This window comes from Harpia harpyja, chromosome 13, assembly GCF_026419915.1.
Source record: "Harpia harpyja isolate bHarHar1 chromosome 13, bHarHar1 primary haplotype, whole genome shotgun sequence".
NCBI classification, from domain to species: Eukaryota; Metazoa; Chordata; class Aves; order Accipitriformes; family Accipitridae; genus Harpia; species Harpia harpyja.
In genome coordinates, this window is record NC_068952.1 from 44,583,806 (window position 1) to 44,611,367 (window position 27,562).

At 46.7% G+C, this 27,562-nt stretch overlaps 2 protein-coding genes across 12 annotated transcripts in view; one reads left to right on the forward strand and one right to left on the reverse strand.

Moving 5' to 3' along the window:
* AAK1 (AP2 associated kinase 1) overlaps positions 1–6,679 on the reverse strand; it is an 87,123-nt gene extending 80,444 nt beyond the window's left edge. For 3 of the 10 annotated variants that reach the window (XM_052806626.1, XM_052806627.1, XM_052806624.1), the window contains exons 1-2: positions 6,387–6,670; positions 5,921–6,255 (exon numbers count right to left, since the gene is read on the reverse strand). In XM_052806626.1, coding sequence (XP_052662586.1) covers positions 5,921–6,083 — 163 coding nt within the window. In that variant the 5' untranslated portion in view covers positions 6,084–6,255; positions 6,387–6,670. Of the gene's footprint in view, positions 1–5,920; positions 6,256–6,386 lie in introns of all 10 variants that reach the window. The other 7 variants (XM_052806628.1, XM_052806625.1, XM_052806630.1 and 4 more) reach the window with 4 other exon arrangements.
* Positions 6,680–15,132: 8,453 nt separating this feature from the next.
* Positions 15,133–27,162, forward strand: ANXA4 (annexin A4). 2 transcript variants are annotated; one of them, XM_052806632.1, is made up of 14 exons: positions 15,133–15,371; positions 15,474–15,569; positions 19,475–19,531; positions 20,468–20,543; positions 20,962–21,056; positions 21,326–21,439; positions 21,617–21,707; positions 22,816–22,895; positions 23,258–23,314; positions 23,777–23,870; positions 24,387–24,482; positions 24,930–24,988; positions 25,333–25,455; positions 25,723–27,162. In XM_052806632.1, the coding sequence occupies exons 3-14, from the start codon at positions 19,529–19,531 to the stop codon at positions 25,780–25,782; spliced, it is 948 nt and encodes a 315-aa protein (XP_052662592.1). In that variant the 5' UTR covers positions 15,133–15,371; positions 15,474–15,569; positions 19,475–19,528; the 3' UTR covers positions 25,783–27,162. The 2 variants fall into 2 exon arrangements, with proteins under 2 accessions (XP_052662592.1, XP_052662591.1); XM_052806631.1 differs by lacking the exons at positions 15,133–15,371; positions 15,474–15,569 and adding an exon at positions 15,744–16,083.
* Positions 27,163–27,562: the final 400 nt, after the last annotated feature.

Consider the following 27,562-nt stretch of genomic DNA (forward strand, 5'->3'; position numbering starts at 1 on the left):
CCTCACATTAGAGGAGCTGCAGCAGCTCTCCTCTGCTTTCATTCTACTGCATCATACTGTAGGCAGCTAACAATAACCTTCATTTCATTTAGTGGCAATTCCCGGACCTCCTACAAAAGGAGAAGAGGAAAGTTTCCATAATGATAAAAAGCCACAAGTGAGAGAGAATTACCTGGCAACTGTGTTTCACTCAAGCCTTTCCAAATCTTTTCCTTGTGCTTGTAAATCACTGTCAGTATTGTTCCTACATTCAAAAAAAGTACAGCAGCCGGTATCTGATTTAAGGAGGTATGTTTCCAATACAATACCACCACAAGGACATCCTGCACTTCCCCCCCATCCAAGAAGGCAAGCATCCTTTCCTGGGAAACTTATTTATTCAGTTACCTCTCGTTATCAGGGGAGAACTCCTCTGTAAACTGGGTTTGCTTATGGCATGTTTCTCCTCAGAGACTTCCTGTCTCCTTCCACATGTGAAACACTAGTTAACACTTACTTAGTACAAATGAAGGCAAATTGGTTGTGACTTTCCAGAAAAGCAGCAGCAAGTCCTGCAGCTGGCAAGGTGCTGTTCCAACAGGCACAGCCTCAGTCTGCCCAAATCACTATTTTCACTGAAAAAAGTCACCTTCAAAGGAAGCAGCTTCCAGTCTCAATGCAAGTCTGCAGCACCTAGTCAGTTCTGACCCCTTATTAGCCATGATTGATGCAGGTGGGCGAGCTTGGAAGACAGCAAGTGCTAAACCCAAAGGGGATTCCAGCTTGTCTTCAGCACATTTATAACTTACCACCTGCTCTCTTCAACTGCTGACAAGCTCCTTTACAAAGGGGAGAAGGCCCATGACACAGTAACATTATGGCTGCTCCCCTTAGATCCAAAACGTCATTGCTAGTGTTGCAACCAGAGGTTAGTTACCTGTTCACACATAACTACTAGAACACTTCTGCAAGACCTGAGCTGGATAGTTAAACCCTGTATTCTCCTCAGCCAGAATCCCAAAACTAAGCTTTCTTATACTAAGTAACTGACAACTTCGTAAGCCTGTTGCAGGACTGCTTGAATTAGAAACTACTTTGTTTTAACACAGAAGGCTCTTTCCTAGGAAGATGACTGCAGAAAACTTTTCCTTTCATGACCGCACCTGGACTAACACTGCCATTAAATATGCTTTTAGGTCATATAGCTGTTACGTAAGAAACTAGCCACCCCCATGTACAATCCCAGACTCATTCTCTGACATGTTGCGTAAAGCTTACAAGTGAGGCTAGATGACAAGAGTCTCTGGGCTATACAACTTCTTACACAGTTAAATCCACTAACACCTTCTTTTCCTTCCTGATTACATCTAGGGACATGGCACACACTCTGCCCCAGCAAAATTTGCGCTGCTAAAAGCACCAAAGCACTTGGGATACCTCAACATTTTCCAAATAACACTCACTTGAGATTCTTCACCAGTTTGCCTGGCTTGTACACTCAAAAAACCAGACTACTAAAACAGAGAGGAGCCAATATCCTACCTAGCAGTGCAGAGCACACTGTACATGCCCTGCCTCACAAGGTACACAGGAAAAGCAATGGGGGGCAGGGAAATCACATGTCCCATTCCAAGAGGAGAAATAGTTTAACTCCTAATCCAAATGTCACTGGTCAGCTGATTACCAGCTGGCACTTGGCAGAAGCTAGAAGGCAATAACTGACAAAATACACTTCAAAGTAGTGTCTTGAACCCAGCCACACTGGAATTGGGTTGAGGATCATATAAATCTGCAAAATTTACCTCAGATGGGGTTTGTTTTAATGTGAAGTTATTTCAGAAGCAGCTCATGTGTAAGTTTAGGGACTTCAGGTTATGGTGCTGCACACTCTAGGGAAAGAAAGCGCTGAGGGTAAGCCAGGCAGGGGTCGGCAGAAGTCCTCTGCAATTAGCCCAGCCACACATTTAGGCAGCTCAGGGGACCACCTTCCCCCACCGGGCACAGGTTGTGCATTCACAGCCTTACCAAGTTCTTCATGCATGCGTTCGCCTGCAGGTCTGCTAAAGAAAATCACGATGAAACCTTCCCGCAACATCTGTCTTTTCAAAACAGAGTAAAAAACATAGCTGGCCAATTTAAGCTGATTTTGCATTGGTTTATAATGTCTACCATTAAATAGTTTGAAATATACATTAGCTAGCAGCACACACAGAGGCATGTATCTGAAAAAAATTTCAGTGAAACATCTGACAATTATTAAACCTGAATCCCCTAACTTACACATTTTAAGGGGAAAAGACTACAAGTAGCACCTTCAGAAAAATACTGCTAATGGAAAAAGTGACTTTTCACAGACCTGAAGAAACACAGCCTGTATCTTTTGCTAGAAATAGACCAAGACAAGCAAAATCCTAGCTCAAACACGCACCCCATCAACGCCAACATACCTTGGATCGATTCAGCACTCTCTTACAATATTGCAAGTACACAGAGTAACACAAAACATAGCCCCCTGAAAACTGGACACTGGGGCAATCCCCACCTTGTCAGTTTTAGCTCAGAGGAGCACATGTGGCTTGTGGTACTTTGCCACACTGGCACATCCCACAAACTCCTTAGCAAATTTCTGCTTTCTGGCAACACCCTTCTCAATGTTTCTGCTGCTCTGGTCCTCATCAGAGGGACACCATCCTCCTTATAGCTCCAGCATGAGGTTTTGGGGTGGGTTTTTTTTTCCCTACACACAGGCAGAAACAAAAAGCAGCATCCAATTTGATCACACTGTTTTGGTTTCTTTCCATAAACAAAACAGTAAGATAGTAGCCTGACTCACCCACACACTCAAATGCCTCCTGGGCATTCACCTCAGCTCCGGGAAACACCAGTCACCTTAAAGTCAGTAAGGACCCCCGCTCAGCCCATACTGGAACACTACAATGACGCCACCGACTTTAACCCTGGCCTTGCAGAACTCCAAGGCCAGCAGTGCTGACCTCCCACAGCAGTTAATCCTCACGCAAACTTTGCGCAGAATTTTTCAAGAGATTATTCGTGCTATTATATGGATTAGAGAAAGATGACTACAAAGACCCAACTAAGAATCGATCACCTATTGGCATATACTATTTGTAAAAAAAAAAAAAAAAAAAACAAAAACAAAAAAAAAAAACAAAAAACCACCACCTGATTCACTGGTATTATAACACCACGGACAAACAACCATCCAAGTTCCTTCTATATTATTCCTATCTACTTCCTTCCAAAAGGAAGACATGTTCCTCCTTGCCCAGGAAAGCAAGTATCCAGACACAACTATTTTTAAGGGGGTGGGGGGCGTACCTAACCGCAGCAGATATTTTGGGGGATCTACGCAAGAGACTGTGAGCACGTGGAGACATCTGCCATCTGGCGCACTTCACAGCGCCTGCATTAAGGACTCCCATCCTGGGCCAGGGAGCAGTCATCTTCAGCAGGGTTGCTCAGCAGAATTGAGAGTGACCAGTCACAGCTTTGACAAACAGAGGTAAATCCCAATACTTTAATTCAAAAACTTCTACTTCAACCAGTTCCTCAGGCTTGCAACTCAAGTATCCCCCACACCATCCATCATCATTTCAGAGACTCTTTCTTTTAAACCACTCTTACGTCTCCTTTATTTTTCTAGGCTTCACATGCTGCACCAAAACACAGGCCTCTCCTCTCCCTTCTAAAGCAACACGGACAAGAGATGTTTCTTTCCCAGACAGGATACTCCTCCTCCTCCTCCAAAGCGCTTCCCAGGGGACTTTTCCTTTTAGCAGAAATAGCCAAGACTTCACAAGTTGCCTTTTCAACACTGCTGAACCACCAAAATTCACTGCAGATACAAAAAAGTTTTCCAGCTGAGGACTCAGATGTCAGTAGTGCAAGGACCAGGTTGCCAGAGAGCTCCCCAGGTTTCCAGCCGAATCAGTGAAAAAATGCTGTTTACCAGCACTTGGGGAGTACACACAGCTACACCAAAAGGCCACAGGTATGCAAAGCTGCAGTGCTTCTGACCCACATTGACACCCCAGATGACCTACCCTTCCTATAAAGGAAATGGCATTTTCACCCCTCTGTTCCCATCAAAAGGCGACAACCTGCAAAACTACAAGCCACCTTGCTCTTGTCCCCTTGGAGACTTCACTCACCACGCAGAGGGATTTCGGACTGCCCGCACCGGGAGAGTAACTGTGAGGAAAACACCTGCATAGCACATTTCACCAAAAGAACTTCCTTTGCCTTATAGCGTGGGCAGGAAGAGAACACAGCACCCATTTTACAGGCCTCCTGCACCTCACTTGGCCTTTGCGTGCCGATCTAAGAGTTGTAGCCAACCCCTAGGCAATGCTCCATCCCAGAGGCCAGCCAAGAAAACAGGAGTCACCAGCAAAAGCCCCCACAAGCAGCAGATCCTCCAGGACAGCGAGGTGCGGAGGGGAAGCACTTCTCCTGCACAATCTGTGCTACCACCTCCCACCTTTGGTGGCTGTAGCTTAGGCCTGCCGAGCAGGAGAGAGCCCAGTGACACACAGGCTCGCTTCCTGGTGCTGTCAGCACCGGGGCAGAACCTGCCAAGAGATTATTCATCAGCAAAAAAAAGCCTCTGTTTTCCCATGTTACCAGGACGAGGCCAACCTGCATTAAAAAAAGACTGTGACAGCTTCTCACGTTTAGTTCATATAGTTCCTAAGCTTCTAGGGCCAAAAGGGCCTTGGAAATATCAGCCAAGGCAAACCTATATTGCAAATTTCAAGCCAGGAAAAAAATCACTATAGTGACTAGCTAAAGGACTGTTTTCGGTGCTCCTCTCAGCTCAGCATGCAGCAGAACATATCAGAAACCATGTCTGAAAGATGGTCACAGATCTATTTTCTTGTGCGCCGTGGTGACTTTTTACAAACCTGAACGCACAAAGCGTACAGAGTCCCTTTTCCATTTTAGGGTTCTTTCTGTAGAAGCCGACACAGGTCCTCCCACTCAGCTCTCATACAGCAGCTACCCTCTCCTTCGCAATTACAAGATCAAAACAAAACACTGTTTTGACTGAAATTGCAAAGGATGCTGCAAAGGAGAGGGACCAGGAGCAGGTCTAAGGAGGCTAACACCTCTCTGAAGGTCGAGGCTAAGGTTACCAGCCAGAGCCATTCATAAGGTTCCTTATAGCCCAAACACATGAAATGTAAAATGATAGTTAAAGCAGCAGTACTGGTTACAATTAAAAAAAATACCACCAGCAGCTTGCTGCACTGCAAGGACTGTATACATAAAGAGTTTTATAATCCCTACTGTTCATTTTTAGTTCTTTTAACTGTTTTATTTTGAAAAAATGCAATTGGGATTACTGCTTCCCCTGCAAAGCCAGAAATCCCTCATCCCAGATCACAGCTTGCTCTACTCAGGCTACCTATGTGCATGACATATCTACAAGGAGTTTACTCCAGTGTTTTATTCCTCTCTGCTTAGTGTAGGAAAGGAGGCAACCGGCTGAAGAAAGTTAGAGTGAAGGCCACTGCCTCCTTTATTTACAGCACCTTGTTCTGCAGCCAAACATTTGACAATTTTGGTTTTGTTTTGGTTTTGGTTTGTTTTTTTTTTAAATTCCCAGTTTAGGGAAGGTGGGAAACAATTACCTTTTGAAATCCCCTCAATTTGTGAAGCATTTAAAAAAAATAAAAACCAAACCCAAACCAAATCCAGCAAACCCACACTAGCTTTACACACAGGAAGACCAGAAATGTCAGCTTGCAGATGCCACCAGATTGCAAGTCCGTCAAGGACAATGAAATATTGGGGGAGCTAGGGATAGAAGGGGAGGGCAGGGGAAAAGCCAAAGCCTCCCTTTCCAGTTTTGGGAGGGAAAGAGGGAGGGAAAAGAAGCAAAGGCAGAGCGCTCCGCAAAAGGGACCGGGGGTCTTACCTTCCGCCAGCACCTCGTCCACCGTCACCTGGCACCGGCCGATGCTGAACACCCTGCCGATGTACCCGCTGCCCGGGCCACCGCTGCCGCCGCCACCGCCGCTGGTGCCCGATCCGGGGCCAGAGCCACCCTGCTCCCGACGCGAGTCGAAAAACTTCTTCATTTCTCAGGAGACAGCAGCTGCCTGGTTATGGGGGCGACGCTATTTTTAAGGTCCCAAGCCCCTCTCCTTGTTCCTCCTGCAGCCCGGCCGAGGCCGGCGAGGGGGGACCCGGGGCCGCTCGCCTCGTGGGGGCCAAGCAGAGCAGGCGCGCTGTCCTCCGGGGGATTCACACCTGCAAAACCGCAGGGGAGGGGGGGAGGGGGATAACGGGAGGGGAAAGGCGGTTACCCCCACGGCTCGGCCTGGGCCACCGCAGCCCCCTCAGGGTGAAGCCCTGACTGACAAGGGCCCCCCGCCCGGTACCTCTCTGCGGGCGGGGGGTGCCTCCATGCACCCCCGCAGCGGCGCCCAGGGCCGGCCGGCCTGCCTGCCGCAGCCCCTCCGGCTGACCCGCGGCGGGTCACGGCGGAGACCGCCTGCCGGCAGGGCCCGGGGCCCGCATCGCTGCCTGGCGGAGCTCCCGGCGGCCACCGAGCCCGTCAGGGACCGACCCCCGCCGCCGCTGCCGCCGCCCCCCGCCGGCCCCATCCGACCAGGAAATGGGCTGTCACAGGAAGTCCCGGCTGCCGGCGGGAGCGCCGCCCCCGCGCCTCCGCCAGCACGGGGGGCTCGGCTCGGCCCCGCCGCCCCGGGATGTCCCCCGTCCCCACCGGCGGAACAACCCGGGAGCGCGGCCGGTCACCGCCCACCCCACAGCGCGGCGGAGGGGCGAATGCCCTTTTGCGGGACGGGGGACGGGGGGTAGGCGGAATGGCGGCAGCCGGCCCCGCCGCGCGGCACCCTGGGAGCGGTAGTTCCCAGTCGCCGAGCGGTAGCGGTAGCGGGGGGGGGGGGGCCGCGCCGCCGCGGCGGGGACTACAACTCCCGGCATGCAGCGCGGCTCCGCCAGGGCGGGAGGGGGGGAGGCGAGGAGGGGGCGCGGGCGGGGGGGGCGACGTTTTGGCGGGGCCGTGAGGGGGCTGAGGAGGGGGACCCCGAGGCGGAGGCTTGCCCTCAGCCCGGCCGGCGGGGATGGGGTCCCCGGCGGGTCGAGGGAGAGCGGAGGGTGCCCGGGGGCCATTTCTTCCCCCCGCCGGGAGGGGTGGGCGCAGAAATCCTGTCAGCGTGGAGCCGCGGCCCGCGCTGGCGCCTCGTGACGGCTATTTGCATTTATTTTCGAAATAGTGCGCTTAAAGTTGGTATTTTTGTGTCGTAATAATAAAAGCCGCCTGCTGTGACATCTTGGGCTTGACCTGAAGTACGAGGCTTGTCTTCACGCAGGCCCTGCTAGTGCCCGGTTCGAGAGCCTCAAAACTAAAAATAAACTGGAGATATCCCCAGCCCTCAAAACTCGTTGAGTGCTTCAAACCTAGCAGTTGGCTTTGTAAAGCCTGCGCCTTAGATTTACTATTAAATTACATCTTTCTCCTTCTCCCCACGACAGTACCTCATGCGGCTTGCAGCGAGATGCTCGTAAGCAGCGGCGCATCCGAAGAGCCCAAAGCCCTCAGGTCAGGCTTCAGAGAAGTTCAGTTTAGGTTGAATCTCGTTAATTTCCTTTAGATGCACTTTGGGTTCTTTTCAGCCTTTTTTCTCAGAAATCGGGGGATTTTTCCAGCCTACGGCATCCGCAGCAGCTGGCTCCTTTCCTTTCCACATGCGTTCACAGGGAAGGCCAGAGCTGGGATTTCAAACAGCAGAGGGAAACATTAAAATGGCAAAAATTGGTTTTCCCAGCCTGCGACCCAGAATACAAAACCCCGAGGAGCGTGTGGCTGCCGGAGGAATGGCTCCATGACAGCAGCGCTCTCCTTCCTCCCCTCTGACTGGGGCAGAAGAGGAAACCCGAGCACGCTCGCTTTTTCCCGATGACTATTATTTCCTGTATTATGGTAATAACTACAGCCATCCTGCTGACAAGCTCCTGTCCCAAGTGGTTAGGCTAGGCAGGCCCTGGTTACTGTGGGATGGCAAAAATGCTTTCCCTTTGCACGGACCTTTTTCTTTTTCCTGCATCACTTTCGGGCATGGGCTTCCAGCAATGCCAACAAGACTGGATCAGCATGTTGTAAACAGACCTAATTGTTCCCCCCCCCCAGTGTCTGAAGACTTTTAAGATGCATATGGCTCTCAGAATAGGCAAGTAAAATTGCTGGTGATAATATTTCCCATGTAGGATACACTGATCTAAAAGTGCATCCCTGTACAGTTGCTTTTCTGCTGCATTACAGTTAATGCTATGCCTCTTTCATCATCCTTGTTCTCAGAAGTTCTTGTAAGTAATAAGGGTCTACAAGCCCACCCTGCAGACCTCAAAGTCCTCCTTGACCACCCTCATTCACCCATAATTTGTAGGGTGATGCAGAGTGGCTCCTATCTGCACCTCATTTCCAAGTGTCATGTACAAGACACCCTAAGTCCACACAGCTGGAACTGCAGTCATTTCAGCCAGACAGCTAACACAAGTGTGAAAGCAGTCTCTTTTCATTTGATAGGCTTTAATCTTCATTAAACCTTGCTTGGCTATGGTTTGGGGCTATATGATGGATTGCCAGTGGTCAATAAAGAAGGTTCACTTGCCCTTCAGATTAAATATGAACTGGGTAAAGTCTCAGTTGCTTCTATCCATTTTTTATTTTTTAATTACTCTAATGGGTGAAGGATCCCCAGGCTTCTATTAAGACTGAGGTAAAACACTGAGTGCAAAAAGAGAGTCCAATAATCAGTGATTTCTGGGGACTCTGCAGAACTGAACAATTTCCAAGGAAATTGGGCATCTCTGTACAGTACAGGGAAATGACTCATTTCCAACTAAAGAGGATAAAGCTTACTGCCGTGCAGAAAGCTTGCAGATGCACTGCTGAACATCCTAACTAGGCACTGAGAAGTATTTTTTTTAAATGTACCTGGGAGTGCTGAGGTATAACGCAGACGAGTGTCACACCCACGTACAACTATGGGGCCCTGATGTTCTGGCCACAGGCACAGAAACTCTGTCAGTGACCATTTTGGGGAGCAAAAGCACAGCAGAAGCCGATCCTTGGTTGCAGACGCTGATGATATTCTTTATTCCAGAAGGCACGAGGCTCGGCTGCACTGCTGCAATCCCAGTGACCTTCATAGGGATCAGAGAGAACTGAGCCTGAAAGCTTTAAGTGAAAAAGCTAATCAGTGATTGCCAGCAGAGACATTGTCTAGTACTTCTCCTGTGTTAGCCTGGAGCAACTCCAGGGTGCTCACAGATTTGTCCCACTGCGGAGAGAAACTTCAGTCTGACTAATACTGTCAAGCCTAAACACCAAATTTTAGCTGTTAAAATCCCATGACGCTGGGTTTAAAATATTCGATGATGATGTGGTCAGCAGAGCTGTTTGCCTGCATATTGTCTCCCGGATCCCTGGTTCCCCTATACTGGTAAGAAAATGCATTCAAATCCCCAGGAAGAAGCACATTAATACAGCTGCATCCCTCTTGATCAAACTTTCCAGACAGCTCAGCATTTTCTAAATAAAAACATACGTTTGGAAAGGTTTCAGGCAAGTAACCTAAAAGCGAGGGCACACTGACCTCTTCTGGACATTTCCAGAAGTGGCAATAAGGTAGAAAAGAGCCTGCGCAGCTTTCTGTGCTTGGTTATACGTAACTATCCAGGGGCGACAAAGTAATGGTCATATTTTCCTCTATTCAGTGCATAATAGTTAAGTCTTCTCCTCCAGTTATTTTTATCTTGATAAGGGTGTTCCCTTAACCACACGCATTTACTGCAAAAATTTCTGTCAAGCTTCTCACCAGCTGAAGAGTATTAGAGCTACTATTCTATCCATCTCTATTTCTGCCCATGATTTTCTGGAATCCAAGGATTTCTTTTAAGTGCATAGCAGTGGCCCACAAACACTACTAGCATGACCAGAAAAGCCATCACTTTTCTTTACCACCCCCAAGAAAAGGTCAACTCTCAAGCATACTATCATGTAGCTAGTAATTTGCCTAGGTTCAGAGTTCTGCGGGGGAGCAAAAAGACTCCAGAACTCCTATCTGTATTTTACCTGTTTAAAAACTGAAAGTTTCCACCTCTTATGTGCTCCTGTTTGCCCTTGTAAGACATACTCACTAGCTCCAGCAATAGCAACCCTTTCTACAGCTAGAAGCCAACATCTTCCATCAATAGTAATGGGACTCAGGGCCTATATATATATATATAGTAGGCAGACATGGAAATAATTGAGCTGATTGAGATCTGTAGTCTCATGCATGTTTGATGCAATACTATGCATAGCCTGGATTGATAACTGCATACATCAGTAGGATTGACCACCAAGTCAAAAAGAGCCATGTTTCTCAAGGAGCATGACTTTGCACTACAAATACACGCTGTTGTTTAAAGCAGGTATTGTTACATTAAGAGAAATTTGCAGATTGGGTTCTCACTGAGAAGGGATTTATCAGCTGTGTTTCAAGTGCCGGGGTCCTGAGTGTACCCTCAGGCTTTCCTTGCCCCACGAAGTCTCACCTGGGCCTCTAGCCAGCCCCCTTTGCTCATCAACTGTGACTTCCATTTAAGCACAGGCCCAGGAGACTCAGCCTTTCTTTGAGGCAATTGTAGGATAGTCCTGGCTGTAGTTCTGTCTTTTGACTTTGCTGGGTAAGCTCTGGACTTGAGTAGTGGTGTTTCTTAGTGTTTCTAACTTGGTTTCCTGGGTAGGCTGTGCACTTGCTGCCTTGCTTTGCCTCATCATCACCGGGTGGTTGATGAAGTTGGTTGCTGCCCGACTATCTTTAGGCATGGTAGGACTGGGTCCTATTTGCAGGCTTATCCACAGTGCTATCAGCATCCTTTGCTCCTAGCTTGTTTTTGCTTGTGCAGCAGCCCCGCTCGTGTTGCTTTTTAGCACTAGATACATTATGTTAACATGCTTAACGTGTTCTCCCCACTCCAAGCACTACATCAGCCAGTGAGTTTCTATCATATTTCCATGAAAGAACGAATACCTCTGTGCCTTAGAAGTCCCCCTTAGCTGGGCAGTCATAGCTCTGTTTCCAATCCATCTGTAATTATAGCCAAATTACACAGCAGCTAAGTAAGATAAAGCTAGATAGAGGCAGATATTAATTAAGAAGAAAAAAATGAAAGCTACTCATTTCCTCTTCAGAACTATATGTATGCTAATTGAAGTAAACATTCATTAAGCCCATTAAATGAAATTTAGGTTTGATAATGCATTTAAGGCTGCTGGAAGCAATGGTATAGCAGTTCATAGCCTGCAGCTTTGGGGAAGGAAGGTTTAGGTTGTACCACAAATGATATGTAGCTTCCACAAGGGCATTAGGAGTTCCCCTGACTGAGTATCTCTCCATGGAGCTGGCAAATGCCCTAAGGCCTGGGGATTAAATTATATTAATTAGTCTTGGTAGTGGGGGTTTGTTCAAGACACAATTATTATATTTGTACAAACTGTAATGTGAATGCAATTATAGTGCTCTAGCCCATCTCTTGTCCTTAATGTAAATAGGCTATACCATGACAAGCATTGTAATTCTGACTGCAACGCATCCACACTAGGTGATGTCTTCCCAGCAAGTAATGGGAATGGCTCATGAAGGCCAGGCAAGCCTAGATCACATGAAGACTCCTGTGTGTCTTCTGCCACAGCCTGCGCCTTAAGCTCTGCTGGGGACGTTAAAGCAGACCTGTTTTCCCCAGTTCAGTTTAAACAGTGGAAGATGAGACAACACACCTAGGATCAAGAGCAAGCGACAACTTGTATGACTGAAAAGGGCTCTTTTGAAGGTAAAAGCGTCACCCCACAAGTGCCTAACCATCTTCACAACCCCCCTATAGAGGTGCTTGCTGACTCCAGTCCCCCTTTGGATGGCATTCATTAACACAGGCAGGCGACGAAGCTGTCAACCAACCAATGGCCCAGGACTGTTTGCCTTCCCTGCTGTTTATAGCTTTAATTAATAAAGAAAACAGTAGACTGGGCTCATGGCCAAGTGCAGCCTTAAGTTTCTCTGTAAGAGAAAGGCAGAGTGTGTGGGTATTTCTGAGACAGTGTCAACACAGCATATGCTGTGGGACAGCAGCGTGGAAAGCACTGAGTGCAGTAGCACCCAAGACACCGTTACAGTTGTCACTGTTATAAATTGTAATAGCATCCAGGATATCCTTTTATGTGCCTGCCTGCAGAACATGCAAGGATCCCCATATTAAAAATCTTGTAATTGAAGCACACTTGAAATGGGGACTTTGACTCCTGGCTTTTTCATACAGCTGCTCATTGCTGTCTCCCCTTATAGCTTATTTTCTAAGGCGTGTAGACCACCATGTCTAAGCAGTGTGTTGTTTTAAAGGCACTTTAGGTTACAGGGATTTTCTCAAATCAGTCCTGCTTCCCTGTTCCTTCTTGGCCTTATGTGACATGTACGTTTATGTAATCAACCCAGGTCTATCCAGGGAGCCCTTGACTTGCATAGCAGTACTGGTATGCCATGCTCAGGGCTTTGTAAAGTCCTGTCTGAATTGCTAAGAGGTGGAATGCTGCACATTCCCCTGGTAATACTGACTCTGTAAAAACAGTGTTTCCAGTGGTTATGGTAAGTAATGAAGAGCTAAGAACACTTTCATTTCTTACGTGAATTGGAATATTTCAGTCTTCCCACCTCAAATAAACACTGCTTACCTATTTCTGGGAGTGTGTCACCTTCCTTCCTCTCTTTGTGTTAAGAGGCCTTCGCCCAAATAATAGAACAAAAGCTTCAGGCTGGCTCTTCCTGGGGTCTTCCCCAAAGCACCACTGTTTCTGCACCAAGGCTACCTCTGACTTGTGGAAATGGATGTTTCATCTTATACAGTGCTGAACTGGAGGTCAGGAGACATCCTTGCTCTAAGCGTCAAACGTACCCCTACATCTCTGCAGTGAGTCCTAATATCTGCAGTTAACTTTGTGATTAATCTGATATTAATATGCAGAATGTAAGAATTCTTCACCCTCTTACAAGCAAACGAAAATCAGTGCTTTAGAAAAGGAAGCGCTGGTTTTCAGCCTCCACCCTAACCTCAGCTACCCGCTGCTATGGAGACAGTAGTCTAACTGAGCTACCGCATTCCAACACAGCTCGACAGCACTTGTGCAACAGTTGAATAACCCCATTTTCAGGGGCTGCGGATTGCAAACTGCTGGTGCTCAGGTAAAAAAATGAGCATTCCCTTATGAACTTCCTGAAAACACCTGCATAATCCCCAAAGGCCCAAATTCTGGACCCCACTTAAATCTGTAGGAGATTGGCTAATGGCTTCGTTAGTGCCAGGATTTGGACCTCAGTGAATGAGGCGAGGCTCTTTCTCTGAAGCTAAAGGCACGTACCTGCTAATCAAATGACACGCTGAAATCTCTCCTTCCAGCACCAGGCTCCTCTACTCTTCGAGGTGCAAATTTAAAAGGCTAGGTCCTTAGGGCAAAAACACAAATGCTGCCATTTTCCTAGAGGTTCAGCTCTGTTCTCATTGTGGGACCTAGAATAAATACATCCTTCCTAACAGACTGGCTGCTTAAGCTCAATTTATTTACTTAATGCACACTGCCCTGTCTTTCTGTGACCTTTAATTTTTATTATGTCTTTTGTAGATGGAGTGGGATGGAGTGGGAATACAGAACAGGTATGCAACTGAGTAAAGTCTGAGGTTTTGGAGGGCTTTATAACAAGGGGGTTTAAAATCATCGACGGGACAAACAGGAAATACCAGTGAAAAGCAAAGCAATGTGCTTTGTCACTTACTACACTGATAGGAACTGTGGGCTTGTCCATTACTGTCCCTCTTTTGATGTGAAGACAGGAAAGCTATGATAGACAGTGCTTCAGGTTGGAGATGTTTAAGGAAAGCCATAGCCTTTCCATCTTTTAACAGGTGAAGACAACATGCTGAAAGCTGAGCAGACCCTAGACGAAGGGCTCCTGGAGAGACAAAGCTTTGTCTCCTGAACCTTATATAGGAAATTTCTCCTACAGCAACAACCCCTCACCTTCCTGAAGGGAGCAGCTCCTGTCGCAAAGTACAACAGGCTGCAGACAACCATTGCCCTAAATCCCCTGTCCTTCCATCCACCTTCCAGAGAAGCTTGGCTAACTCTCAGCATGGTCAGAAGCTTTTGTACTGTGTATTTTTTTTTCCTTTCTGGTCCAAATAATGGTGATTGTCTGAATCGGATGGCTATGGAGCCAGCATCCATAACCAGCCAATATTATAGGGACTCAGCTGTGTGTTGGGTCAGGATCTGGCTTCCGAATGGACTACACTTACGTGAGTAATTATGGATGGCCAAAAACATCCACACAAACACTTTTCGTCTTCAAGTATTCCTCCCTACTTGGAGCCTCTCCCAGGGAGAAAGAAAAGGTTAAATTATGCAAATCATGAATGGCAGGGTTGGTGCAATATTTAAAGGATAAATAACTTCCAAAGAAGATGAATAACTTATGGTCTTAAATAATTACTGTTGCATATACGATTGACTGCAGTGTCAGAGCCACCCAGTCCTTGGGGTTGAAGAGGCTGGAAAGTAAACAGAAGAATGAAGCTTCTGAAAACACACAGGCTAAAAAAAATTAAGAGGCAACATAAGATGGAGAAACACAGCAGTTCTCCTGCTGGTAGATTAAAATGAGAGGGTATGGGCCCAGAGCAGGAGACAGCTGACGTGAGAGGAAGGGATGAGAATGGAAACTTTAACAGATGTAGGAAAGAGAAGAGTTTCTCCTTAGTGACTGTCGATAATACGCACTAGTCCACGCTGAATCCTGGTTGGGGTAAAGTGCCAGATTTTGCAAGGAAAGCGACTCTGCAATGGAAAAGGAGAGTGCGGCTTGAACCTTGTTTTTCTGTTACCCTCTGTTCAATTGTCCCCCTGCATCAGCAGAGACTGAGTAGATGCTGGCTGGCTGGCTGGCTGGCCTCTGTGGGGTTGTTTTTGGGAGACTGAGCTGCCGTGGGAGCTATAATAAGCCATCTGCACAGACATGCTCACTGGAGCACAGCTTGCATTCATCCGAGCTGCTAAATTTAGGTCTCTTCCAGCAAAAGAGCATGTGCAAAGAGGCACAGGGATGAGATATAACTCTCGTATGAGCTGGAAAAAAGAACCTGAGAGGGTCGATTTACCCATTGTAATAACTGTACTTTTGGCATCAGAGGAGACCAAAGTCCCTGAGGAGAAACACGGTGAAGACAAGACATGTATTATTGCAAGGTTGATTTCCCTCTGTCAGCCTCATGATCGTGTCCAAGGCTGACCTTGGCAGTGTCACATCAGGGTAAAACTGAAGTCCCTTTGCCTGAAGTGCTTTGACTTCAGGGCAGTGCCATTTATTGGGGCAAAAAATAATAATCCTTTATGAAAACAATCATTCTTACAGAAATCATGGCTGTTTGTGACGTAAAGTTCTTAGACAAGGGGGAATGATGCTGATGACCTGGAGAGGTGCTGCGGGAGCAAAGGAGACACAATACAGGCAAGAAATCCCCACCGATAACACGGGGGGAGGAACAGATCTTCCTGCTCAAGGCTGTTGCTGCCTGTGTGCTCCACGCCGTCGTCCTCCTCGCTCCCCCCTTGGGTATACCCTTTTACAGACAGCATAAAGTGAGACATCAGAGGCTGGCTGTGCGCTTAGGCTGCAGTCAGAGAACCCCTCTGTTCCCAGAGATTTTTACAGGCAGTGCTGGGGAGGGTGGAAGCCATCCGAGCCTTCCAGTCCACCTTTACTTGCAAGGGCCCCCGTGTAACCCCAAATGTGCATTTCCTAAATGTGCGTGAGGCTCCTTGGGGAATCTCTCCCTGCTCTGGATTACAACCAACTGTTTACGGAAGGGCAGAGGAGGGGAGCCAGGCTGGATTGCCTTCCCATTAGGCGTGCAAGAAAAGCTGCTTTGTCCCACCCCGCTCCAGGGCGGGGACTTTGCCATCCAGAGCAAGCCAAGCAAAGCTCTTCCCATCCCTGCCAAGGCACCCGCTTGGGACAGCAGGTGAGCGCCAAACTAACCGGGGGGTCCCCTTTGGCATGGGGAAGGGGTCGCGTGGCTAGAGGTGCCTGGGAAGGTGCCAAGCACCGTCCCTGCTTGCCAGACCGCAGCGGTAGGTAGCGCGGCCGTGCGGGAGCGGGACAGCCCTTGGCTGGGCGGATACCCTGTCGAGGCCACGACGCCAAGGCATTAGGGCATTGGGGCAGCCCTGGAGGGCACAGGCCTGGGGTGAGGAAGGACGGGGAGGTGGGTTGTGGGAAGGAGGAAGATGGCTGACTCTTTCCAGGCACAGGGAGCGCAGGTTTTCCTTCCTAGTTCTGCCGTGCGCGAGCTGGCAAGTCCTTCCCACTGGATGCTGGAGTGAGGAGGGCATGGCAGGGGGCTTGTGAAGGAGCTTTGCACGGGTGCACAGGCTGAAGTGAGGAGTACAAGGCTCTGCTAACTCAGTATTATATTTTTTTTTCCTTTGGAGGGCAGTGGCCAGGCAAAGGTCATTATGTGGGAGGTGCTGGGATATTTCAGCTGGCTCAGGGCTTGCCAGCAGAAGGGAGATCCCGTCCTGAGCTGCAAATTGGGCTGGGATCAGTGTCAGTCACCCCGCTGTGAGCCCCAGAACTACCCCAGGGCACTCTGCCTCCCTGAAGCACAGTCAGCTGCGGCGGGCGCAGGCTGTATCCAGCACACTGGAAACAGCTGGCGGTGGCAGAGCCATGGAAAAGCTGATCTGGCGCAGGGTGTGGGTTTGTATTCGAGTAAATGTGCACCAAATGAAAGAACTCGTCAGACAAGTCCAGTGTTCGCCTTGCAAGGGGATGGGTCGCGCAACAGTGGTTTTCTACTCCAGATCCTAGGTGTAGGACCGGCAACATGTCTATGAGCTCAGACTTGGGGTGGGGGGAAAAACCCCTGTGTTTATATCCTGTTAAGCTGTTGGGAGCTTTGCTTGCTGGGAGCTGTGTGTGTTCTGTGTACAGCCAGGAAAACTTGATTCAGAGCATGCCTAGATTTTAATTGGCCCGCACACACGATAGTTTCAGCTGTTTTCTGATAAATGAAATTTATTCTGGATTCAGCTTTTAGAGGACATTGATGTGGACTTATAACTGCTTGATTAGCTGATAAAGTCTGCCAGGAAAAGGTAATCCATGGAAAAAAATTGAATAATTCGAGGGATGCCTCGTACACTTTCACTCTGTCATCTGGCCGCAGTGTTTTGAGCCTCTTCTAAGCCAGGTTTACTGCATCAGCTAGCTCAGGCCTTTATTCTGGGATGAGGCAAATAACATCAGGACAGGGATTAGCCAGGGTACCTTAGTACTTGCTAGCTGACTCTTTGCTTGCATAGTTTAATTCTTCAAAACATGGAGTTAAGTGGTGTTCCTATCCTGAAGCTGTTTTTCCCCGTTTGAGCTGCAGGCCAGGAATTGTGTTAAGCTGCAGAGCGCTGGCAAATCTGACTGCGCGATTCCTTTCTCTCTCTAGTAGCGAAGTAGTGGCTAGAAGAGTTTTATTCGTCTAATGCCCCAGCCTGAGCAGTTCATGGAGATGCCTTCATCTGTGAAAGGGAGCAAGAGGGTTACAGGGGCAGGGACCATTGCTGGAGAACCTGGCTGAACCGCGGAGAACTTCCACCTGTAACTTCAGTGGCTCATTTCTTGTGGCACCACACACAGAAATATACTGGGAACAAAACAGCATTTGCAGATTGCGCAGTGGGCTTAGCACCGCTGCCTTTTTGCAGTGCTCTACTCTATATTCCCAGTGATGTTTAAGCTGGATGAAGAAGTCGGAATATTACAGTCAATATTCAATGTGACATTTCTGTTGTAATTTGATATTGCAGGAACATTTGCCCTGAATCCAGTACACGCATCCTTTCTTCATGTTTTGGTTTCTTTCTGCCAGCTCATCTGCACTCAGAATTTTTCTGCCTCCCACCCCCTTTTCCTCGTTTATTGGCCTTTCTCTTGCCCTCTAATCGACTTGCTAAACCAGCCTGTCTAATATTCCTGCTTCTGTGTACAAACCAACTGAAGGGTAAAACTGCATCAGAAAAACATGTGTGAAATTCAAAGCCATTATTTAGTGTCTGGCTAAAGCAAAAAAAGCTGGCTTTCTATTTCTGTAAAAGATTAGAGAAGTGCGAAGATGACTTTTCTGAGGTCTGGGTCATAATCGGACCACTGAAATCTATAATCAAATGAAAGAAAGCAAGTTCAACACTAATCATTTTCCATACGTTGCCTGATTGCACAGGGCGTAATAACGTACAGACGACCTGGAGAGCACTCGGGAGGGCCTGTGCGTAACACATCTATGGCAAATGTCATACTGAGAGTTAACTTGCCTGAACAGCACCCTCCAATAGTATTCTGGATTTGTAAGAGTCATGTGAAGCATGAGCAAAGACACTCCTGTTCTTGCACAACCGTCCGGGTTCATTGATAGCAGCTATTAAGCACCATGAGCAGGATTAAGGAGAGATGTCATCAGCCACTGGCATCACTGCTTCTACTTAGAGGCTTTAATGCAAGAACCTCAGCTCATGCTGTGTTGAACTTGAGTTGCAGGGAAGTGAACCTTGTCCTAGTACTTGACATTCTGTCAACTGACCGGGGATATGGGAAAATACTTTGGGTGTGTTCATGTGTAGGCCCTATGCAAGAAAATAAAATTATGAGCAGAAAAAATAACCCTGGGGAGATGGCAAGTAAGCTATGTATATTTTTTTTTTTTGAGGGCTTTAACAGTTGGTTAAAACTGAAGTCCTACAAGGAATTACACATTGCACCAAACTGAGGAGATGTTGAATACAGCAGATTTTAAGAGGGAAAATAATTCTCCTGTCCCAGTCCTCAAGTGAGGTTATCCTTCGCATGCTCATCTACACCTTGATGTTGTCTCTGCCTCCCAGGGAGTATCTGTGAAGGCTGTTAGGACTGTGCAGGCACCCTCGCCCTAATTCATCCTCAGGCTCTCACCTGGCAAGGTCAAAGCCACATGTTTTGAAGGGCATGGGAATCAAGTCTATTTTCTTTGCTCCCAGGGCAACATTGTCTGCTTCTCCTTGTAGCCTCAGCCAGGCTGTCACAATAGCAATAGAAAAGAAATTTCTCAAATTACTAGCGCTAGTCATCTGCTTGTGCAACACATCCTTCTTTCAGACAGGGCAAACGCCCCGGCCCTACGCTGTTGCAAGCCAGTCTTTGTTCATTCTGTACAAAGCAGGACTGGAAACTCAGGGATACTGCGTTCAGTGGGGCTGTTCAAATGTTGCTTTTAGTCCTCAGAGAAATTAGATGGTTACTTAACCAGCCCCATTAACTGGCAAGGGTAGGTATAGTCTATTAATTATTTGCTAGAAAACTGATACTCCCTTTGTTTTTTATTACAGTTGTCTAACGGCCTGGGGACTTGAACAATAACAGATTGACCAAATACAAGAGCGATGGTAAGCGTGCGTGTTTGCTGTGCCAGCTGTTGCTCTGATAAGATAAAGGTGGGGAGAGTAGCTCAGATAAGGACACAGCAGGAAGAGCAATGTCACAATCTGTCCCTTTATGGAGGGTGAGTTTATCGCTTCTCTTTGCTTCCTCATACTAGAGGAGAATGACCCACACATACGGGCTTTTCCATTTTGGGAGTTAATGAAAAATCCAATCAGATAGTAGATCAAAGAGCATTAATTTCTCCAGATAAACTTCCTGGGCATATTATTCTTTCCAGGTTCAACCTGCATGGTATCCATCTATACGGTAGTTATCCCTGTGCCTGTTTCAGAAAGCCTAACCTACATGAATGTTAAGCAGTGTTTTGCTGATGATTTTCACGGGAACATGGAGACCTTTGTAAGAGACAGTGTAGACCCACAGAAATGGCACTGGACAGGAGGCAGGAGAAACCTGTTTGTGAATCACTGTTTTGAGTAGAACACTGCGCTTCCTGGTGCATTATTTTACAGAATGATGGTCCTTGGCGGCTCTTAGAGAAGGCAGGAATAGGGCTTTGATGGGAACAACTTCTTCTATGATTTACATGGAAAACTGCTGGGAAGAAGCCCCAGCTGGACTGAACAGAGATGTCAGGCTGCTTGCCATTGTTTAATTGGAAGCCAGATACTCCATGGCCAGCTATATGAAGATATTTTCTCCTTTCAGTTGTGTCCCTGTGGCTTATTTCTTATGTGGCTGGGAAGTCCCTCTAGAACAAACTGTTTCTCTTTAGGGTAGGATGGAAGCCTGCTATAAAATCACTCATGTTTGGTGGGTGGACTTTACTTGCTGTCACTGTGTTTGCATCTTTTGAATTTTTAATTTTTTTTAAGTTCAGCTCTAATGTATGTATCACTTTGAGTCTGCCATTCATAACTCCTCTTCTGTGGGTTTAGGCAACAATCAAGGGGGTCTCGAGTTTCAGTCCTGAGCAAGAAGCACAGGCACTAAGGAAGGCTATGAAGGGATTTGGTAAGTTGGTCTCCCTCCACTGTTAAACCCTCTTCTTTTCCCCCGAGCTTTGGGAATGTTTTGTCTGGTGGTTTGTTAGAGGGGAATTCTAGCCATTTGCATTGCCCCACTGCCCTATGAGGGCACCAAAAGGAATCGAGCAACTTGATCAGGCTGAGACTTGAACCCAACTGGAAATCCAAGTCTTCACCACAAAAGCATCCTTATTCAGGCTCTTGTCTTGTCTATCCTGCAGTGTGGTACTGCCATGCTGCTGGCTGGGTTGAGGCACTTCTGCAACTGATCTAGTCCCCAGTGCTGTTGAGAACCAGGTTGTGTAAGGAACAGAAGATGGCTAATGGCACACTCTGGACAAGACCAGAGCATGCATCTTGTTCTTGTGCAAGCAGCTTGACTGGTTTCCATTGGTTTCTTCCAGGCACAGATGAAGACGCCATCATTGAGATCTTGACCAAACTAAACGTTTCCCAACGTCAGCAAGTTCTGATCACCTATAAAAGCAGTATTGGCAGGGTAGGTGGTCTTCAGAGATTAGTGCCTCTGGCTTTTACTGGGGGATGCAGACATTTTTGGGGTTATATCACTTGGGTGAAATGTGAACAACATCCTAGTCTCCACGACAGTAAGGTTAGCACAAGCTTTTCCTGGCCAAGTTTATTTTGGTCAGAGCAACTGTTCGTCCAAGGAGGGTTGGAGCATGAAGAAAAAGTGCTGAATGAGTTCTTTCTATTCTCGAAGGCTCTATCTTCTCCCAACTCCTTTCTCCTCTCTCCATCTTCTAGGATTTGATTGATGACTTGAAGTCTGAGCTGAGTGGGAATTTTGAAAGGGTGATCGTTGGTATGATGACTCCTACCACCATGTATGATGTGCATGAACTGAGGAGGGCTGTGAAGGTTTGGAAATCTTCCTTTTATGTGGCTTAAGTTCTGGTCAATTTAGTATAATATGGCATAATTATACATTTATTATTAATTTATTATTAACTTATATATAATTTAAAAAAAAAATCCTAGTTGCATATCAAAACAGTTGTCATAATAATCTTGGATCTTGTCTTTGCAATTCCCTAGGGTGCAGGAACAGATGAAGGGTGCCTGATTGAAATTCTGGCTTCTCGCACAAACGAAGAGATTCGGCGCATTAATGAGAACTACAAACTTCGTATGTAGTGCAAACTGCAAGCCGTTATCATACTGACTGAAGTCACTTGTGTGTATGCACGGACATGCGAAAAGGAAGAAGGGTCTGTTAGCCTTTAAATGTGACAAATCAGCCAATACAACTATTGCCATTTGTCCAGAGAGAACCTCTGAGTTAAACAGGTGTCAACAGCAGGCCTGCTAACAGCCTCAAGGATTAGAATTTCACCCAGAAATTGAATCTGTGGAAATAAAATGGGATGGCATGGTTATGTCTATCAGTTGGATGTCTGTCCATGTGTGGATCTATTGCCAGTTTTATACTGGCTGTGCTTCTTAATCTTGCCCTGTAGCACTAAATATGATGGCTGGACTGCCATGATGATAGCCAAGAAGGCCAATAGCATCCTGGCTTGTATCAGAAATTGTGTGGCCAGTGGACTAGGGAAGCAATTGTCCCCCTGTACTCGGCACTGCTGAGGCTACACCTCAAATACTGTGTTGAGTTTGGGGCCCCTCATTACAGGAAAGACATGGAGGTGCTGGAGCGTGTCCAGAGAAGGGCAACCGAGTTGGTGAAGGGCCTGGAGCACAAGTCTCATGAGGAGCGGCTGAGGGAACTGGGGTTGTTTAGTCTGGAGAAAGGGAGGCTGAGGGGAGACCTTATTGCTCCCTACAACTACCTGAAAGGAGGTTGTAGCGAGGTGGGGGTCAGTCTCTTTTCCCAAGTAACAAGCGATAGGACAAGAGGAAATGGCCTCAAGTTGCGCCAGGGGAGGTTTAGATTGGATATTAGGAAAAATTTCTTCACCAAAATGGTTGTCAAGCACTGGAACAGGCTGCCCAGGGAAGTGGTAGAGTCACCATCCCCGGAGGTGTTTAAAAGATGTGTAGATGTGGCGCTTAGGGACATGGTTTAATGGCAGACTTGGCAGTGTTAGCTTAACGGTTGGACCGATGATTTTAAAGGTCCTTTCCAACCTAAATGATTCTATGATTCTATGATGTTTAGAGCCCTGAGCACAGTTATATATTTATCTAGCTTATGGCTGGCAAATGTTGTGGACAAACAGTGTCCAGGTGGTGGACCTGTTGTTAACAGATGTCATATGTGTGTGTGCTCTTGCTAGAATATGGCCGTACCCTCGAGGAGGACATTGTCTCTGACACATCTTCCATGTTTCGAAGAGTCCTCGTGTCCCTCTCGACGGTAAGTCCAGGCTAATGGGGATGAATCTTCCTGTTGCTGATGGATGTGCCTCTCACTTCAGTGATGAGGTGTTTCAGGCTGGCTTTTATTTCACTTATCTTGCATTTCACCTTGCCTGCATTTCACACGCAGCTTCTGCAGGGAGAGGAGTCTGACTGTGGGTATGCATTAATGCCATGTGCTCTTTCTAAAATGGCCCAGTTAAAGTGGATTGCTGCTCATTTTGAAAGGAAGTACAAATCACACCTGAGCTATATTTGGCTGTATTTGTAAGCTACTATTCAATTTTAAGGGGAATTTGCAGAACTTGCTTCCATCAGTTGCTCTGGTGAAATGAGTTTTTCATCCTTGTATCTCCACAGGGAAACAGAGATGAGGGAACGTATGTGGATGATGCCCTTGCTCAGCAAGATGCTCAGGTGTGTAGCAATCTGCTTCCTTGCAACAACTGTCTGTTCTTGTACATGTGATGCGTGGTGACTCCCTGCTTTTTCTAGACCTCATTGTTTTCAAGGTAGAACAGTTAAGCCTGAACCTACGCTAGACCGCAGTGCCCTAGGTGGAGACCTGGGCTCTATTCTCGGTTTTGACCTTGAGGGAAGCCTCTTCACTGTTGTGACTCAGCCGGTGAAATGGGGATAATGGTTCTAGCCTCCTTTGCAACTCTGGTGAGAGGTCTCTAGACAGGTTAGGTATCTGGGAGGGGAGATGACACTTCAGTTGAGAGTTGCTGTGCTTGGTTAGTATTTGTTGGAAAACACCTGTGATCTAGACAAGCCACAGGCCAGCAGTGCTCAAGCACCAAGGAAGTAAAAATGTCATGTTATGTACACCTGGTCTTCTCAATTAGCCTTACTTTGTCTATTCATAATGTCTTCAAGTGCCTGTATGAAGCTGGGGAGAAGAAATGGGGAACAGATGAGGTACAATTTATGGCCATCCTCTGTACGCGGAACAGATGCCACCTACTAAGAGGTAGGACCCTCTGCGGTGTCCTGGATTTTTTTCCTTGTTTGAGCATGACACTTTTGTAGGAGCTTTGTACTTGTTCATTAACTGATTGTGAACATTTCCTGAGACAGCAGGTATCCTAGAGCCCAGTCACATTCAATTCTTTAAGACCATTTTATTCCCTCCTGAGACAAAAAGGGACTTGAGAAAAACATCAGTACAACTTGCTCCAGCCTGTAAATTGGAGATAATGAAGTGTGACTCCCATGGGGGCAGAGCTAAGCATTTAAACTGCCATCATTAACTGGCAGTTCTTGAAAATGCTAGCAGCAGTGGTAGGCCAATTAGCAAGACAGTTGATAATTAAAATGAATTATTTCTGTGGGACAGCCCTGATTTAGCTTACAATGTCACAATAATGGTACAATGTTCATATGGAGTATGAGGAGCTTGATCTTGCAAAGTGATCCTTGGTGGTTTACACACTGTATGCCCTGAAGCATCTCACTGGCTCTTTTTATCACTGACTCTTCCTCCTAGTTTTTGATGCATACAGAGGGATTGCTAATAAGGACATAACAGACAGCATTAAATCTGAGATGTCAGGAGACCTCGAAGATGCTTTGTTAGCTGTGGGTGAGTTCCCTGCTCTTAAACTTTGTCTACAAAGTAATTAAATAATTAGAGATACTGTATCTTGCCCTGGCTGGCTGCTTACATAGCTTCAGGAGGCAGATACTGTTTGTCTTTTTTGCAAGCCACAGTGTTTTACTCTTTGCAGATACAATCGGGTGAGAAAGCTTTGTGCTTTATGATATTGTTTGCTTTCCCAAGTGATGCTTTGGTAGCTGACATTTGCTGTCAGGAAGCATTAAAGCCTTGAAGAAAATATTACTGTGCACTGGGCATGGAGACATCAGTTTACAGCAGGTCACTGACTGAATTGTACTTGCTGTTTGTTGGCCCTGAAATCGCATCTTTACAGAATAAACCCCTTCACTGAGAAAGTGCTGTAAAGGTTTGGAAGACCTTCTCCTTCAGTTTTTATTGGCCTTAATTCTCCTGTTCTTGTTTCCCTTACAGTAAAGTGCGTGCGAAATAAACCTGCATATTTTGCTGAAAGATTGTATAAATCCATGAAGGTAAAGAGCTTTTGGTATGAGATTGCTATTTTGGGGTTTTTTTTCCCCCTTGCCTTTCCATGCTCAAGTCAGTAGCATGACAGCAATCATTAGATAAAGAGAAACTCTGCCATTAACTGGGGGAAAAAAAAAAAGTCTGAGCTTTTCTATGGACCTCTTTTCCCTCAGGAAGCTCAGAGCAATATACTTACTTGGCAGCAAGCTGCTAGTCGATCACTCCATTAACGCAAAAATGCTCTAATTAGGAACAGAATCCGCAGAAGACCAAGTGATAAAACCTTTGTGTCTGTCACCGAGTTGTCCAAAATGCTTTGTAGTTGTAGACGGTTGGTTTATTTCTTTAGGGATTGGGAACAGACGACAACACGCTGATTCGAGTGATGGTGTCCCGCTCTGAAATAGATATGCTGGATATCAGAAGGGAATTCCTGACCATGTATGGGAAATCACTCTACTCCTTCATTAAGGTAAGCTTTTTAGTGTTAGAAACAAAGAGCTGGATTTCCTAAGCAGCTTAAAGGAGACAGGTCCCCACTTGACACCTATTGGGTATTTTAGAGGAGGTGGAATTAAGGAGACTTTACACTTATGTACTGAAAATGTTCATGAATGTTCTTAGTTCTTAAATTGTCGAAGAAGGTGCAAACCCTACAACAAATCGTATGTGCTGGAAAGAATCCAGCCTTGTGTGGAGCTGTAAACCTAATTGCATTCCTTTTTTCTTTTCTCTCTAGGGAGACTGCTCAGGAGACTATAGGAAAGTTCTGCTCAGACTCTGTGGGGGGGAGGATTAAAGGATGTCTGGTGTACTGCCTGGGTGATGGGAAGCAGTTGATGATAAGGATTTCTTTCTTTTTAATTTTTCCCAAATATCTTATTAATTGCTAAGAGCATTGACTTAGGTTAGTTAATGCTCTGGTTAGATAATGGCCATTCCGATTAACCCTTTTGATATGCTTTTACGCTTGGAACACCCATTTGTCTAGTAACTGGGCTAGTAAAGCCCATCTTAAACAGAGTGCTGTAACCAAATACATAAAAGCTAAATTGTTTCCTGACAAGCTGTCCCTTTGCTGTTGCATTCACCAGCAAAACTTACCAGCTGAAGCAAACTTAGATGCAGAATGTGAGAGGCTGCACAGGGAAAAATTAATACATGGAGAATGCAGAATGCACGCTTGCTTCAGTTTTTGCAAGATAATTAAAACACAAAGAAATCAATCCTCTAAAATACAAGCACGTTTAGGTCTTAACTTCCCCTCTGTTAGTGTGGAGCATTGTGCCTTGCTGCAGTTTATGTATATGTTGCCTATAGATCTGTAGGTAGGGAAGATGTCACTGGTGACATCAGAAAAAACTCTTGCTGCCCTGCTTGCAGGGCAGCCCCGTATTCTTGGTCTGTCTTCCTTGACTTGTGGGATTATAAATCATCAGGGTTATACTACAAACCCTTCCTCTGGACAAAGTGATGTCATTAGAATGGTGCCTTTTAAGGAATGACCTGTCCCCAAAAACACATCTCATCAGCACTACCTGATGCCTTAAACTGGGATGCCTTGTACTGGGGTAGCTCACCAAATCTCACCAGCGCTGGCTGGTTGGAGCGCTGTGTAACACTACCATTAGCAGGTCCAGTTTTTGTGCCTCAGCCTGACTTGGACTTCCACACCCTCTGGAAGAGACTTTTCCCCCAGACCTTACACAAACTGCCTGTTAAGCTGAGCATTGTTTTCACTACATAAATGTGGTTCTTGTTTGGTGTAGCAATTTGGGGTTTTTTAGCTGTTGGTATGTAATTCTGTTTTGAAGGCATCAGACTGAGGTTAGAATTTGAAGGCACAAATACCAATATGGCCTACACCCAATTCTGTCACTCATTTTCTTCTAAATTAGGCTACTGTTGGCTTGAATAGGAGGTACTTCTGTGGCCTCAAATAAAATAATTTTCATTCTTGCTCTCTGTGCTGTAATTAGAGACACATTCCTTAGTTTTGGTGGGAGAGGAGGCAGAGCTTTTTCCAGTTCTACTGAAGCCTTCTGCTCAGTGAAAGAAAAATTGTCTTACCCAGTACAACAGGCGAACAGATGCACTCAGGCTTGGTTCTGTGTTTAAATGCCTCGTGTTATGTTGCTGACTTTTTAAAAATGAATAAACAATTCATTTCCGTACCTTCTCCCACGGTTGTGTGTTCTGGGAGAGGTAATGGTGAAATAACCGTGTCCTTGTTTTTCCAACAACTTCTGTGCTCCACAGGTGCTTTTTCGCCTAAGCGTGGACCTCCACACGCCAGTTGAGTGGGGAGAGCCTGCAGGGAGATGTCTTTGGGCTCTTCAGCCTCAGAGCGGGGTGCCCAGGGCCTCGTCCCGTCGGGTGGAACGTCGCGACGGGGGAAGAGGAGATGGCTCCGGCTCCTTACAGAGAGGCGAATCCATCGCCCCCATCTCTGTGGGCCCAATCCCATGGGGATGCTGCGAACCCCTCTCCAGCAGCGCTTTGAGAAATGGTTTATAAAATCCCATACCCATGCTGCGCCTGGGGGAAATCACCGGGGAGGGGGTTGTGTGTGGGGCAGA

Bases quoted from the DNA above. Each gene is read 5' to 3' on its own strand.
- ANXA4 (XM_052806632.1), top strand. The intron at 21,057-21,325 runs GTAGGTGGTCTT...TCCATCTTCTAG, and splicing joins ATAAAAGCAGTATTGGCAGG to GATTTGATTGATGACTTGAA. The intron at 23,315-23,776 runs GTGTGTAGCAAT...AATGTCTTCAAG, and splicing joins TTGCTCAGCAAGATGCTCAG to TGCCTGTATGAAGCTGGGGA.